At 44.2% G+C, this 15,691-nt stretch overlaps 1 protein-coding gene across 1 annotated transcript; it reads left to right on the forward strand.

Moving 5' to 3' along the window:
• The first annotated feature begins 7,814 nt into the window (after positions 1–7,814).
• On the forward strand, positions 7,815–9,659 carry LOC4333595 (putative germin-like protein 3-2). The gene is made up of 2 exons (NM_001418390.1): positions 7,815–8,089; positions 8,790–9,659. Exons 1-2 carry the CDS (start codon positions 7,966–7,968, stop codon positions 9,332–9,334), a joined length of 669 nt encoding a protein of 222 aa, NP_001405319.1. The 5' UTR covers positions 7,815–7,965; the 3' UTR covers positions 9,335–9,659.
• The last annotated feature ends 6,032 nt before the right edge of the window (positions 9,660–15,691 follow it).

Genomic DNA, 15,691 nt, shown 5'->3' on the forward strand with positions numbered 1-15,691 from the left:
AATCGAGCAGATGGTTCTGGTGAGCTAACCGGATGCAGGCTTATCTTATTTGAGGCACTTGGTTCAGTTGGTTGTGTTTGGGGGGTGAGTGATGTACCTGGAACTGGAAGGACCAGAGAGGGTGTTGTAGTACGTGCCACAGAGCATGTGATCGGCAGGGAATCAATCCCCTCGCCGATGCAGATTCCGCCGCATAATTTTGGCCTCTTCGCTCAATCTCGTCTGCCTATTAACCTCAACAAACCTCTGTACTGCTGTAGAAGCTCTTGTAGTTGTAGTGTCTCTACGAGTAAATTGATTCTGATTTAACGGCATGCGGCCGACTAGTAATAGCAATACGATTCGGTATAATTTCATTTATATGCCACGTTAAACAGTCAATATCTCATATTTAAAGCTAGGATTCTCAGTATTGATCACCATTCAATACTACAATTTGGTCCTCTCCGAATCTAATCTAGCTAAGCTACGATCATGGTGCGGAACGTAATATTATAAAAGTTAGTCGATATAGCGGAACGACGACTAACCTTTCCGATCGCTTTAGTCATTGAATACCCAAGATACGTCAGATAACGACACAGGTACACACGATATTTGTTAATGAGATTCAGCCAAATCCTACATCTTCGGGGCTCTGATTATGGGCGCTCCTCCCCAACCAATATAGCTCCTAGTCTAACTGTAATTAAATAAGACTAGTATATTCGACACATATTCTAACAAACTCCATCTTGGCAAATATATGCCACCTAGAAGTAGTAGAATCACTATGCCGATGCACCGGTCCTCTAGACTTGAGTTGGTTCATTTTGCAGCTTCACCACGAGCCGCTCGACAAGCCTACACCAGACTCACCGTCATCAAGAGACACCCACTAACCGTCATCAAGAGACACCCACTATCCTTGTAATTTCTTTATTTGGACCCCATCTGCAACAGTGCTCCACCTTCTCCCTTATCATCATAGTCGTCTTGCCAAGCGAAATTGGATTCCTCCTTAGCTGTCACATCACAGACTATTCGAAGACCATGTTAACCTTCACCTTCTGTCTTTAATTTGATTTTATCTAATCATGGCCAGATAACCCGCGTCATCACCAAATAGATAAAACAAACTCACCAGTCTGTTGAAGAAATCCTTTCTTCCTTGTAGTCTTATGAATCAAGCTAATAAATCCAAGATCCACGCTTTCTGCATCCGTAGACTGAACCCATGATACTTTCAGAAAATTCACCATTACCTTAAATCACCCGAAGAAATTAACACCATAGCGCTTTCTCTTCCTCTTCAGTGACGCAGATTTCATATACCCCATCATGCAAACGCCGCAGATCCTGGATATATCCTGTAATGCCAAACAGTATCGTTGACCCCATCAATAATATTTGACCCGCTGTTGCCCGTATCTTTTCTTCAGTTTTGGTCTAACTCCATATATCTCAACTCCTCATCGAGTCCAGATATATCCTGTTTCACCAGATAATTTTGTATGCGCCTGTTGCTCCTAGTCTACTCATCCTTCACACTTGCAAACTATCCATCTGTAGACCCTTCTTGCCCTTCTTCTGAATATGTTCACAAGTTTCTGTAGCAAACTATCTATCCACTGTATCACGGTTCCGTTCAACCGTCCAAGCTCCACGATCTAACCTGTCTGTTGGTCGGATCGCCCTGCTGGCCCAGCCAACCGACATATATGGACACCTTGCGCACCTTGTCTTCCCGAGCTGTAACTCTCCCGCACTGCATCATCTTGATCACCATATAGCCACACCATGCTAGATTACGTGACCATGTCATAGTAGTGCCGCACTTATGCATGCCATTAATGGTCCACGTGACCATTATCCATGCACAAGCTTAATTGCACTACTAATCACCCCTTGCATGCAGCCAAGTACTCCACCAGCAATCTTGCCTGAATGACTAGATCCACGTGCACGTGACACTCAGTCTAGAGACAATCCGTCACGCCAATTGGCCAGCTCTGAGCCGCAACCCCTGACGTTGTTGCCTCCTGCTTCTTCCCAGGAGTCGCCGCGCGCGCGCCTGGGTGCATGCCGGCAACTGCTGCCCAAACCGTCGGTCACTGCCGCCTCCGACCTGTCGAACACAAGCTGTAGTACGCGCCTGCTGAGATGTGTCTTCCGAAGCTCTAGTCTTCCTGTTGTTGTTAATTCTTCTCGGTATTGGTCCTCACATTTCAAGGCGAGACAGATTCTGGCCTCATCGATGCGACTCGACCCATGTACTTAAGTCTGATCTAAGATGAACTCCTTAAGCCGTGGTCGAATCCTCCTTGCATCGTGAACCCATCTCCGAGTCAAGTTCAACTTCATACGCTACCTCTCTGCTTTCTCTTCTACATCTCTGCATCCGTACCGTGGTGATTATGCTCTCCCGATGACAATATGTGCATGTGTGCGTGTATAGCACGTACTCCATACATGCTGTCCGTGCCCTCGCACGCACCGCAGTCGCAACCCTCGTGTTCACCGTCCACAATCTCATCGTCCCGGCCCTCCATGTCCGTCGTGCCGCGCCACGCTCGCCGACTTCGCCCTTTCATCACAGGCCTCCCTACCGCTGCAGATCCACGATCGTTGCATGCGTCGGGCGTACCGTCCATGGCACTACCCCTCCGATCTCTCCGGTCGCCTTCGGCCATGCCCGGCCCCGTCTTCCGGTCATGTTCCTCCCTAGGCGGCGCCGCGAAGGGGCATCCCGGCGTCCACGGTGGAGATGGCCGGCTGCAAGCCACCTGGCCAGATCTGGCGAACCCTCGCCGTTGGTGTTGCGCCAGTCATCGCGAGGAGTCCGGAGAGGCAGCGAGAACGTGGGCGACGGTCGCGAGCGTCGTGGCCGACGGCGGCGTGGACGACTCAGCTCTTCAGTGGCGGTGGTGGATGACGGGGATCCGGCGTGACCGTGCTCGGATCTAGCCACCCCGTGGCTGGATCCGGCGCTCCCAGCAATGGATCTGGCCACAGGCGGCGCAGCAGCGACAGGGTTGGCGTTGGAAGTGGGAGACTGGCGTCGGTGGCTGGAGGGCTATGGGAAGCCGTGGGTGAAGGCGCTACAGTGGCAGTGGGGATGGCGGTGGTCGCTGGCAGAGGCTGCTCTGGCAGCGGCAGAGCTCGCAGCGACAGCGGACAGCAACCAGGAGGCGCGGCGACAGCTGGCAGAGCGGGCGACGGCGACTGCGACTGTGAGAGGAGGCACGGATGACCACGGGCGGCTAGCCGGGGAGGTGTGGCAGACGACCGCATTTTCCCAGTGCGGCAGCGGCGGGAGGAGTGCTCGGAGGCCAGCTCGGCGTGTAGACGCGCGGCCAGTGGTAGCGTAGGCCGGCACGGCGCAAGGAGGCGCAGCCGGCGGCGGTGGAGGCTGGCTTGGTGCGAGGAGGCATGGTCGACGGTGGGAGGCCAGGCTTGGCGTGATGAGGCACGACCGGCGGTGGACAAGGCTGGCCAGGCGCGATGAGGCGCGGCCCGCGGTGACGGAGTTGGGCATGGTGTAGGGAGGAGGAGCTGCAGGTGGGTGCGATGCAGTCTACGGCGCACGAAGGCTGGCCGGCGGGGGGCGTCGGTGTAGTGGTCCCACATGTCGGCAGAGGTTGGATGGTGGTGGAGCATCGGGGCGCCAGCCGTGGACTCGCAGGTGGTGAGCGGCGGGTGAAAACCCAGCCTGGCCTCAGCCGGGCCGGCAACGATGACGCTTGAAACGTCATTCCCCTCCTGAGGGCGTTGTCGTGCCGTCTCATCCCTTATGTGTGGATGCCGGGTGAAAGCCCAATCTCGTTCTCTTTGAGACCTTGATGGATGGCGGCGGCGGTGTTTTTCGTCGTTTCTTTCCTTGAAGATGTCGTTTAGGCATCCCCTAGCCGGCACCCCCCCCAACCAATTGGTGCAAGCTCACTCTAGATTTCATCCTCTTGTGGCGGCGTCCTAGTCTCTACAAGTTGGCCACGTCGGAGGGTCTAGGGAGGAGAGGAGTTCCATTCTTCTCTCACACCCTCTCTCTCCCTAACTCCTGAAGACTTGGATAGAACGGGGCTTTGTGTTGATTTTAAGGGTTGGGTTTTGGGCGATCTCGGCCGTGTTTCTTTGTTGGCCTAGCGGCGGCTGGTCCGGTGCTAGCCTTCTCTTGATTCTGTGTGTTAGCATTGTCGATGTATGGGTGGTGGTATACTTTTCTTCTTTTCCTGGTTACGACCTTACAGGGTTGTAATATTTTAATTTTTCTCATGCTCTATCAATAGAACTTCGCACCGTCTTGTGTGATTCGTTAAAAAACATCAAACCAAGCAAAACCAATGCTATCGAAAGTATTGTTGATTTGGGCAACGAAACGAACAAGCTTTAAATTATTTAGAGTCCCTCTACGGTACCCTATACTAGTAGTAGCATTAATCTTAACTATTGATTTTTTTTTCAATCCAAGAGACCAGATGTATTTATTATACTACCACCTCAATCAATGGTAGTGGAAAAGTGAAAGAGCATAATAGTCCATTAAGATAAGAGCATGGGGGGATGATATCATAATTTTAGTCCTCCGATGTTTGGGCCGTAGTGGCCCGAGCATTGAGGCAGTAATTCGGTGCGGTTCCTGAAGCTAGCAGCGACCGCTCTTCCTCACCTTGGGGCGGTGTGCTCCGCCGCCGGCGGCGGCGGCGGCGTAGACACGGATAGAGCATCAACAGCACTTTAATTTTAATAGAGCAGAAAAAGAAATTGGCTTGAACCATGCAAAATTAGGTATAGAGATTGTCTTCTTTTCCTTGTTCACAGTTTGATCGCATCAATCATGGTTATTATTAGGAAAATATCAGGCCAGAACAATCATCCGAAAAAACTCCATATTGATCACACGCATACAGCTAATTTTTGCTGCAACAAACGCTCTGGGAGACCCCCCGCGTCGCCCCCGTGCAGGCGACACGGGGGGTGAAACCCTACAGCCACAGCACCCTTCCTATCCCCCTCCACCCTTCCTCGCCGCGGCCGGAGCTTGCCGCCGGCAAAGCCGGCTGGCGAGCTAGGATGGTGACGGCGGGGCCTTCCCGCGGTGGCGCATCTTCTCTGTGCGAGGGATGCGGCAGTCGCCGATGGCAGCGGGGTCTTCAAGCTAGCAGGGCGGCGGCAGATCCAGCCCCGCCGCCGCTAGATCTACGATGGCGGCGTCGGGAAGCACGACGCAAGGGCGGTGTGGCCAGCGGAGGCCGCTGCAGCGGGAGGCGGCGTGGTGGTGGCGGCCCGTGCAATGGCCAGTGGTGGCCAGCGCTTGCGAGGCTTCGCCGCTGCGGCGCGAGGCGGCGTGGAGGTCCATGCGGTGGGTCGGCGTCTGGGGTGGCGCGGCGGCCTGCTGGGGGGTGTGCGTCAGCTGGCCGCCCTCTTGGCTAGGCAGCGGTAGATCCGGCGCCGGCGTTGCTGGATCTAGCACCGGCGGCGGCGACGTGGGCTGGCGCGGCTGGTGGTGGCCAGTGCGGCGGAGTCTGGCTCGCGCTGGGGCGGAGGCCAGCACTCACGAGGCGGTGCTGCGGCGCCAGCCGGCTTCAGCGGTCAGCAGGCTGCTCGGGTCCTACCGGGCTCTCACTGGGGTCACGTCGGTGACTCCGACCGCTCCAGTCGCCGGCAGCCACCCTCTTCTCTCCTTCCTTCCCTCTTCTGTCTTCCTCCCTCTGTCATCTCTCAGCACAAGTAGAAGGGGGAGGCCCCCCATTTCTTCTTTCCTTTCAGTTGCTCTGCTGCTTGCCCCAGCGCTCCTCTCTCTGCGCTGGTGGTGAAGTTGGAGGTGGTTGCCGCAGTTGTAAAGATTTCCCCACGAAGCCGGGATACCCTCGACAGAAACATGGAAGACACCGATGTCTTTGATGCCCTTGCTTTCAGCTCTCAGTCCCCTTTCAAGCTGGCCAGGCCTCCTCCCCTCCTTGATGATCCTCCCTTCTCTTGGCCGTCTACTTTCAGACCTGGCCGTGGAGTCTTTTGGTGGTTGAAGAGATTTGTTTGTCCGCGTTGGTGGTCCAGTTTGTCCGTAGTCAGGGCTCTTGGGCCTCGCCGGTGCTTCATGCGCCCTGTGGCTGTGTAAACCTGTAGTTGTGCCGAGTGTGGAGCGGTGTGCTTATCCTCTACTCCCTCTGTCCCATAAAAAACCAATCTAGTACTGGATGTGACACATTCTACTACATGTCCAGATTCGTTGTACTAGCTAGAATATGTCACATCCAGTACTAGATTCACTTTTTTTTAGGACGGAGGGAGTACGGTGTTAGAGTTTTAGTGTTAAGGTGGAGTCGGAGCTGCTGCATCATATCGGGTTCAGCCAATAAGCTGGGCAACGATAACACTCACCACTCTTGCTCTAGCTTCTTGGAGATCCTGCACTTCTCAAGGGAGTCTTGGGTGAAAGCTCTGCCTGGTCTTCCAGGATCGGTGACATCGACGCCTGTGGGTGCCGTTTCCTCCTTGGAGATGTTACCTTGTGGACTCTCTCCCTTTCGGGTGAAAAACCAGTCCAGTTTTTGGGCGGACGTCGGCAGCGACCTCTGTCGTTGTTCACCTCCTTGGAGGCTTCGCCTTGAAGGTTTTACTCTTCCCTCAATCATTTCTGTGGGACTAGTCATTTTGTCACAGGCTTTTTATGTCTTGTGTATAGTTTTGCCGGTTTCCTTTAGCAAACTGTGCAGTTGTATGGTTTTCAGACCCAGTTTTCCTTATAAAAGGATCAACTCTCTTCTTCTAATATATCCGATAAAACTCTTACCGTCAACTGTTTCAAAAGATTAGGAAAATATCGATGCAATTTAACCAATCGAAGAACAAGCCTATCTGGTACGTAAAAAAAGAGACCACCTTGTCGTCGACACCAACGGGACCTCGTACGTCGTGGGCCAGCTCGCCGTCCGTTGTGGCAGAGAGAGATGCTCGAGTCCCTACTGTTCACGGGGGTGACGAGGTTGCCGTCCAGACGACGGCAGTACTGTCCTTGACAGCGGTGAACCATACGGAGAAGGAGAAGACATTGTTGCCGTCGTCGCCCACCTGAGTGAAGCCGCAGCTGTAGGAGAAAGTGCCGTACGAGAGTACCGGAGCGTTGCCCTTAAATTTAGGGGTTGTTTAGATGGTGCTAAAACCTTTTCAGTCTCCGTTACATTGTATGTTTGGACGCTAATTTGAAGTATTAATCGTAGACTAATAAAAAAAACTAATTTCATATATAATAACTAATCTGCGTGACAAATTTTTTAAGTCTAATTAATCCATAATTATTAAAAGTTTACTGTAGCATCATATTGTCAATCATAGCATAATTAGACTCAAAAGATTCGTCTCGTGAGTTAGTTAGGAAATGAGTTTTATAATTAGTCTATATTTAATACTCTAAATTAGTGTCTAAACATCCTATGTAACAGGCAAACAACCCCTTATTCCTCATGTTCTTATAGTATACTGTACACCTGGATCTCTCAATCGATCCCCTTTACCAGTACACTAAACATTGATCTCGCCTTAATTAATTAATTTCTTGATCTCAAGAGGACAACAGACCCCCTGGCAAGGACAGATCGAAAAACATCGCTCGCCGAACCATTCAATTCTCACTGAAAAAGCTTAATTAGGAGTAGTAGCTAGCGTGTGAGGAAGATTCATAACCATATATCATCTTAATTATTAGCCTTTTCTGATTTAGCTTATTCACTTAACTCTTCATTACTAAGCTAGCTACACGAGGCGTAGCTAGCTAGTACAGGCCCCAGCGAGCATAAATAGCAGCGTCCCCTGCTTCCTTTCCTCGTCGTCCTCAGCTCTCATCTGCATGCAGTTCACTTCACACACAACACGGCTTAGCTTGCTCAGCTTCACTGATCTTCTTAGCTATAGCTACTTCACTGTGCGTGCTAGCTAGCTAGCTGCTTTGCATAGGTTGATCGAACTAATTAACTCACCAAATTAGCTATAATGGCCAAGCTGATCCTCGCCACCTTCGCCGTCGTGTTCCTGGCGCTCGCCGCCACCTCCCTCGCAGGCGACCCCGACATGCTCCAGGACGTCTGCGTCGCCGATTACAAGTCCCTCCGAGGCCGTAAGTGCTCGACCATATATATTATAGGTCTTGACATCGTCTCCCACACATTATCCATCCATCCATTATATTTTTAAGACGGCCATAAAAGAAGACACCAAGTAAAAAAAATAAATCTCAATGATACTCTTGTTTGATTTTAAAATCTCAATGATAATAAAGAAGGGAGGCGGCGGGCGAGTCGTAGAGGAGTACACTGATGTTTTGGCGAAACTTTTGGAAAGTAAAAAAAATGAACCTGTTTAGTTATGTTGATTTTTAAAATACCAATAACAATAAAGAGAAGAGACAGTGGACGGTCATAAAGGATTATAATGGTAATGTTTGAAGGGACTTCTAAAAAATATAAAAACGAAACACAACGGGACAATAAACTTTAAAAACTATAAGTCAAATTTTTAAAGTTTCCAAAGAGAATGGATAGAAACAGTGGTAGATCAAACAAGCAAATAAATAAGGATATGACAAAAGTAAAGAATAGCAACTGGTGTGACTTTTAAAAACTATAAAATTAAAAACACAAAGATGATAAGGTTTAGTCTTTTAAAGTCTTAATACAACGATATAACTATTTAATAAACTTTAATTAAAATTATATTAAAAAATATACAATTTTAAATGGGTGCTAGCCAGCCAGTTAATATGAATTGATCGGTTTTTTTTAACGACCATATTGACGTGTATGTATGCTTGCGTGCAGCGCTGCGGCTGAACGGGATCCCGTGCAAGAGGCTGGAGAACGTGACGGCGAACGACTTCTTCTTCGACGGGCTGACGAACGCCGGGAACACGACGAACGCGGTGGGGTCGCTGGTGACGGCGGCGAGCGTGGAGAGGCTGCCGGGGCTGAACACGATGGGGGTGTCCATGGCGCGGATCGACTACGCGCCGTGGGGGCTCAGCCCGCCGCACACCCACCCGCGCGCCACCGAGATCATGTTCGTCGCCGAGGGCACCCTCGACGTCGGCTTCGTCACCACCGCCAACAAGCTCTTCACCCGCACCGTCAGCAAGGGGGAGGTGTTCGTCTTCCCGCGCGGCCTCGTCCACTTCCAGAGGAACAGCGGCAACACGTCGGCGCTCGCCATCGCCGCCTTCAACAGCCAGCTCCCCGGGACGCAGTCCATCGCCGACACGCTCTTCGGCGCCGCGCCGCCGCTGCCGTCGGACACGCTGGCCAGGGCGTTCCAGGTCGACGGCGGCATGGTCGAGTCCATCAAGTCCAAGTTCCCGCCCAAATACTAGATTGCATGCATACTGCAGGAACAAGATGGCAGCTGAGCTAAGCCCTACCGCGATAATAATTAAGAGGGCGTACCGTTAAGAAGTTTGTGATTTGATTGACAGGATTTGTGTCAGTGTGTGTTTGTGTTTGTGAGTCGTTTGATTTGGTTTGGTTTGTAATTTTTATTTTTATTAGAAAAATGCTTGTACGTTGCAACAGGTAAATGCTATTTTAATTTTGTTATTGTTGTATGGTTTAGCTAGAGTAAAATTCGCTGTGCGAATTCGTTTGGATTTTTTTAGAAAATTATGAGTTGTAATTAGGACTATGTACATGCGAGTTTTTCTAAAGAGATTTCTTGTATGATTCCTTTTGTATTTCTAAAAGTACACGAGCTTAAAATTCAACTCAAACACGGATCTGCATTTCCAAAAATGTATGAACTTAAAAACCGACTCAAACACGAATTACGTACCAAAATACCGGTAAAAACATCTTCTATAATATAGTAGAGATTTTTGAGTCATTGATTGATCGGGTGGTGTCTCCAATACCAAGTGCGGCCCCATTGCCAACAAGGAGTATGACTACGGTGGTGTTTGGATCCGGGGACTAAAATTTAGTCCATTGGATATTTGGACACTAATTAAACATAGACTAATGACAAAACCCATTCCATAATCTTCGAATAATTCGCGAGACGAATCTATTGAGCCTAATTAATCTATTATTAGCCTATGTGATGCTAAACATGTGCTAATTACGGATTAATTAGGTTTAAAAAATTTGTCTCGTGAATTAGCTCTCATTTATACAATTAGTTTTATAATTAATCTATGTTTAATACTTCAAATTAACGTCTAAACATCTGATGCGATAAGAACTAAAGTTTAGCCCTGATCCAAACACCACTTACATCGCAGGCCAGTGCAAGAACAGGGAATGCCAAGAGTGAGGTCTTGATGGCTTTCGGAGGGTTAATGACTGCAAGGATGACCCAAAAGCAACCGACAATTATGGATACTATGACAGAGGAGGCAAGAGGAACAAAGTTGGCGAAAGGCTTGTAGGCAGGATTCTGTCGGGAAGAGGCCTGGACACAAGGAAGATTGTGAGGGCAATGAAAGCAAGGAGGTGTAAGATAAACACCACTTTTGTGACACTGGATGTGAAACCACTGCAGCAACCACGACTATCAGGGACAACAATATTGCCAAATGCTGGGGAGTAAATTTGCTCATCTATTTCAATAATATAATGGTTATAAGGTAGAGACTCTCTACCTTTTTGCGTAAAAAAAATAAAGCGCAACTTTACAAGCTGAAAATGATTGCTAATGCCAACTTTAACTAGTTCAGTGGATCAAGCCCAGAATCAGACAAAATACATGTCAAATACTGTGATTAGAACTTTATGATGCTCATTCTGAAAATCAGATCATGTCTGTCTCTGTTCATTTAGAATTTTCAGAGGAAATCATTGTTCTGTCATCAGTACAAAGGACCTGAGCTGCACTAGGGTTGTGTTTAGTTCACACAAAAATTGAAAGTTTGGTTGAAATTGGAACGATGTGACGAAAAAGTTGAAAGTTTATGTGTGTAGAAAAATTTTGATGTGATAAAAAAGTTGAAAGTTTGAAGAAAAAACTTGCAACTAAACACGCCTAGATTTCACAAGTAAAATTACAGAGTGAATAGTAGGAACCCTTGAATAAAAAATCCGTTTCTTTACCTGCAGCCTGCAGGAAAAATTCTGTAAAAACTCACGCATATCTGAACATCAACCAAACTACTCTCTCCGTCCCCCTAATATAAGAGTTTTTAACGTTTTACTTACACTGTTTGACCATTCGTCTTATTTAAAAAAATAAAATTATTTATTTATTTATTTATGACTTACTTTATTATCCAAAGTAATTTAAACACAACTTATCGTTTTATATATTTACACATATATTTTAAGAGGAGTGATCAAACAGTGTAAATATAATAACAAAATCTCTTATATTATGGGACAGGGAGTACAACTGTACAACAGAGCTACCTAGTCAGTAAACCACCATATAATAATTATGGAGATTAAGCGTCCATTGACAGTATCAGAAGTTGCAAATAATCAAGCACGCTGAGTCTCTCACTAATTACATAGCGAACAGTAAAAACTCTCTGTACAAAAATTCGTTTCTTCACTTGCATGAGAAATTCTGCACAAACTCAGGCATATTTGAATATGAACTAAACTGTAAAGCTGCCAGAATCAACTCCACTCCACAGCCCTACAAACTGAAATGATGATTCCTCCCTCTCTGGACAAGGGCGCTTCACGAGCTACGGGACAAGGGAGAGAATTCCTCCCTTACTAACCCAACCACGCATGCAAGCGAGAATCGAAGGGGAAGCGCCGTGCAACGGCTTACCGAGAAACGCACGGATCTCCTGCGCCGGCGGCTTGGGGCGCCGTCCGCCGGGGAGACGACTTCGCAGCCGTGCTGCCGCCGCCACCGATTGTTGGTATTCTCTCGAGTTCGTGGAGGAGAAAATGGTGGGGATAATTGAAACAGTACCAGCGGAGGAGAAAATGTGTGTCGGTGTGTGGAGTAGGACACGCAGACACAGTTGGGCCAGGCTACGCGTAACCTTTCAGCCCGGGCTCCACGCGAATCTTGAAGACAAATCCAACGGTCACAAAACACGGCTGACAAATTGAAAAAAAAAACAGAGGCAGTTGTATAGCTATTTCCATTTTTAAACTGTAAATGGTGTATTTTGTGTTAACACGTATGATAACAATAGTAAGACATTTTGTTGCTTGTTGTTCTTGTTTTTTTTTATTTGCGAGATGTTGTTTGTTTTGCTCAAATTATCTACCGTGCATTCCAGATAAAAAAAAGTTAAGACAATATAAGCTCCTTTGAAACACAGAGGGTTCCTAAGAATTAGGAGTAGTTCTGTTTCTAAAAAAAAACTAAAATCCTTTTCTTGTAAAGGAGGCCTCGATGATTAGTGTATACCCCACAAAATATTATTAGTACTTCCTCCATCCACAAAAGTTACACCTATTTTATATTTGAGTTTTTCCAAATAAGTTATTCCTATTTATAGTCTTTATGCATTCAAGACTTAATTGAAGAGATAAATTAAATATTTTATTAGAACCCAAGGAGTCATCTAAATACTCATTGGTTGCATGCTTGCATTCACTCCTTGATTTTGTAACATCCAAGGTGATTTAATTTCTCCTTTGTCTTGGTGTCAAAAGTAATATGTGTAATTTTTGTGGACAAAGGGAATACTCCCTCCATACTCGTAAAGTAAGTCGTTTAGGACAATGTTTAAGTCAAACATGGGAATATAAATCATGAATAACTCTCAAGTTATTGAGTTTGAAAATATGAACTAGAAAGGTAGCCCGCGCGATTGCGCAGGCTTCTCTTTTTCTCTAAGTAAATCTTTTTATGATTACTATTTTTTATACATATATAAAGTTTCCGTAAAAAGTTCATATATATATATATATATATATATATATATATATATATATATATATATATATATATATATATATATATATATATATATATATATATATATATATATATATATATATATATATAGGACACTCATATGGGGCACCATGGTGCCCGGGCACCATGGTTTCAAATGCACAAAATCACTCAAATTTTTCAAAATTTTCAAATTGTGAGTATATACCTAGTTATAAGAATTCGATTCATACCTATACCTATCAACAAAACAACTCAAATTTAACTTTATTTCACAATCCATGATTACATACCTAACTAATTATATGTATGGATGCTATATACCTAGAATCAAAATCTAACAAAAACAAGTTCAAATTCAGTTCAAACTTACTTTCAACTAGTTAGTAAAGTAGTTAATATTAATACCTAAATAATTGAAAAAGTTTCATGCTCATTTGAATTGGGTATATACTCAATTTCAACAATGGTGCCCGGGCACCATGGAGCACCAAACAAATTTACTTTACTATATATATATATATATATATATATAGCAAGCAGTCACCCACATCATGTAGTTGTTAGTCATTCAAATTTCTGATGGTTAAGAGTTTCACACCTTTGCACGTATAAACTTTAACTACAGCTGAGATCTTTGATAATACCGAACTAATTATTCTTTTTGATATCTGTATTTTTTTTCTTACTGACTCATGAGCATTTAATTTTCTCATGATTTATAGTGATATCAAATTGGACATCCACAAATATGACTTCTAAATATGAAATTTAGAAGTTCCTATGGTACATATCCATTCTTCAAGCGACCTATGATCCATAATTCCCTAGCGTGTTTGTAGCCTATAAAACGGTGTAATAGAGACTCATCTATGCAAAAAGTTATTATAATTAAGTGGTTTGGTACCACCATAAAAGTTTAAAAGTTTACATGGATAATTAGGTCAGCTTATAAATCAGTCTTGGCACTTTAAATATGATAACAGTGTGTTAACCATTTTACACTAAGTGAGAATGAATGTGTAAGTGAAGTACTATGTATGCATATGTATACATAATCCACATAAAATTTAAGGTAATATAGATTTTGGAGTTAGGTTATGACATGGCCTTATTCTAGTTTCCCTACTCCGATGATACTCTGTAATATTATTCATTGTACTATAAATTTATAGCGTGGTAATAAATATGTAGTGCCTTATTAAAGTTTTTTTTTAGTCTTTGATCTCCAAACATGACATGAAAAAAGTCATTTAAATATGTTTTCATCAAATAGTACTGTAGCAAAGTTTCATCAAGTTCATCATTAGATAGTTCTATTATAAAAACCTCAAATAAAATGATTTTGATAGAATGTCCTACTTGCTCTACTCTTAAATAGTATGTTAATACTTCGAAATAAGTAGTCCGCTGAACCGTCTCATATTTTTAAATAAAACACTCATCTTATAAAATGGGTAATATTCACTAAATGCTTGAACCCTTCTCTTTGTTCTCTCTTTCCAGGGATTAAAATTCAATATCAAAATTTTTTGTTACCCACTTGAGTTCTTGTTTGGTATTATTATTCCAAGGTTAAGGGGATTAATCGAATGATTTCATATGTAGCCTCTTTGCCGCAAAGATTTACTATGCTATCATTTTGTGCATGTTAATTTCAAATGATGTGATATAAATAATAATGCACATATATGGGAGTTGAAAGAACGTTTTATCATTACAATTTAATTATCATGGCCTTTCCTTGTTGGCTTGTTGTGGTGGCTCTTTGTAACTCCTACTGGGTTCTTTTGGTGTTGTGATTGGATGGCTGGCAATCTCGTACGACTCGGTGCTAATAATCCTTGCTATAACACCGTACACCTTGCAACAATCACTATAACCCCACTTGACACCTCAAGTGATTTGATTTTCTATAAGATAACATGCTTTGATTATTTTTTTTCTTCAATATGGTGGCCTAGTTATCATGTGCGTATACATATGTAAAGCGATTGAAATCATCCAATGGCCAAGATAAAAGGAACCATGAAATTAATGGAGGATTAAGCATTGAATGTTTTGCCTTTTATAGAGAATTTTTGAAGTTTATTTTCTTATTTCTTAGAAGCTTTAATAGATGATGTAGGATGGTTCTATAGGATGTTTAATGGGCCTTAAAATGGTTTACAATTCTATATATCCTATAGATTAGCCGTTGATATTTTTTGTTTACTGTTAGGATCAATGCTCTTGAGTTTTTCTATTGTTTAAATTCTTATAGAAGCTCTTTATTATTATCATGCCATTTTAAAATTTATATATCCTATAGATTAGCCGTTGATATTTTTTGTTTACTGTTAGGATCAATGCTCTTGAGTTTTTCTATTGTTTAAATTCTTATAGAAGCTCTTTATCATTATCGTGAACATGTATGTTTTTGCGTTAGCTTTAAATTAAATAATGTTTGTATTCAACTACGTATATTTATAAAGTGATATAAGATAATATAATCTATAATATAATATCACTTTATCTTTATTATATGATGTTACGCATACTCATAGTAGCCGATGTGATGGACAGATGCTTCGCTTCCATTTGTAACTCGATGATTGGTGGATATGTATTTCTACATGAAAGTGACACATTAGAGATTAGTGGAACATATATATGCTTGACCTTTAATTTATCCGCGTATAACCTGACCAGATTGAACCCTACTAATAGCTTTATATTTATCTTTTCTACTTCCGTTTCACAATAAAAAAATCTGTATACATGAAAAAAAGTTTTCATAACAGATTTAATAAAATTATTATCAATTCAAAATAAAATGAGTATTTTTTAAGGAACATCGATCACTCATAGTTAGGTTCATTTTATTTCTTATGGC

This window comes from Oryza sativa, chromosome 3 (assembly GCF_034140825.1).
Source record: "Oryza sativa Japonica Group chromosome 3, ASM3414082v1".
In the NCBI taxonomy this organism is placed as follows: domain Eukaryota; kingdom Viridiplantae; phylum Streptophyta; class Magnoliopsida; order Poales; family Poaceae; genus Oryza; species Oryza sativa.

Excerpts from the sequence above, each read along its gene's own strand:
- LOC4333595 (NM_001418390.1), top strand. The coding sequence starts at position 7,966 with ATGGCCAAGCTGATCCTCGCCACCTTCGCCGTCGTGTTCCTGGCGCTC. Across the intron at positions 8,090-8,789 it reads TTACAAGTCCCTCCGAGGCC|CGCTGCGGCTGAACGGGATC; the intron begins GTAAGTGCTCGA and ends GCTTGCGTGCAG.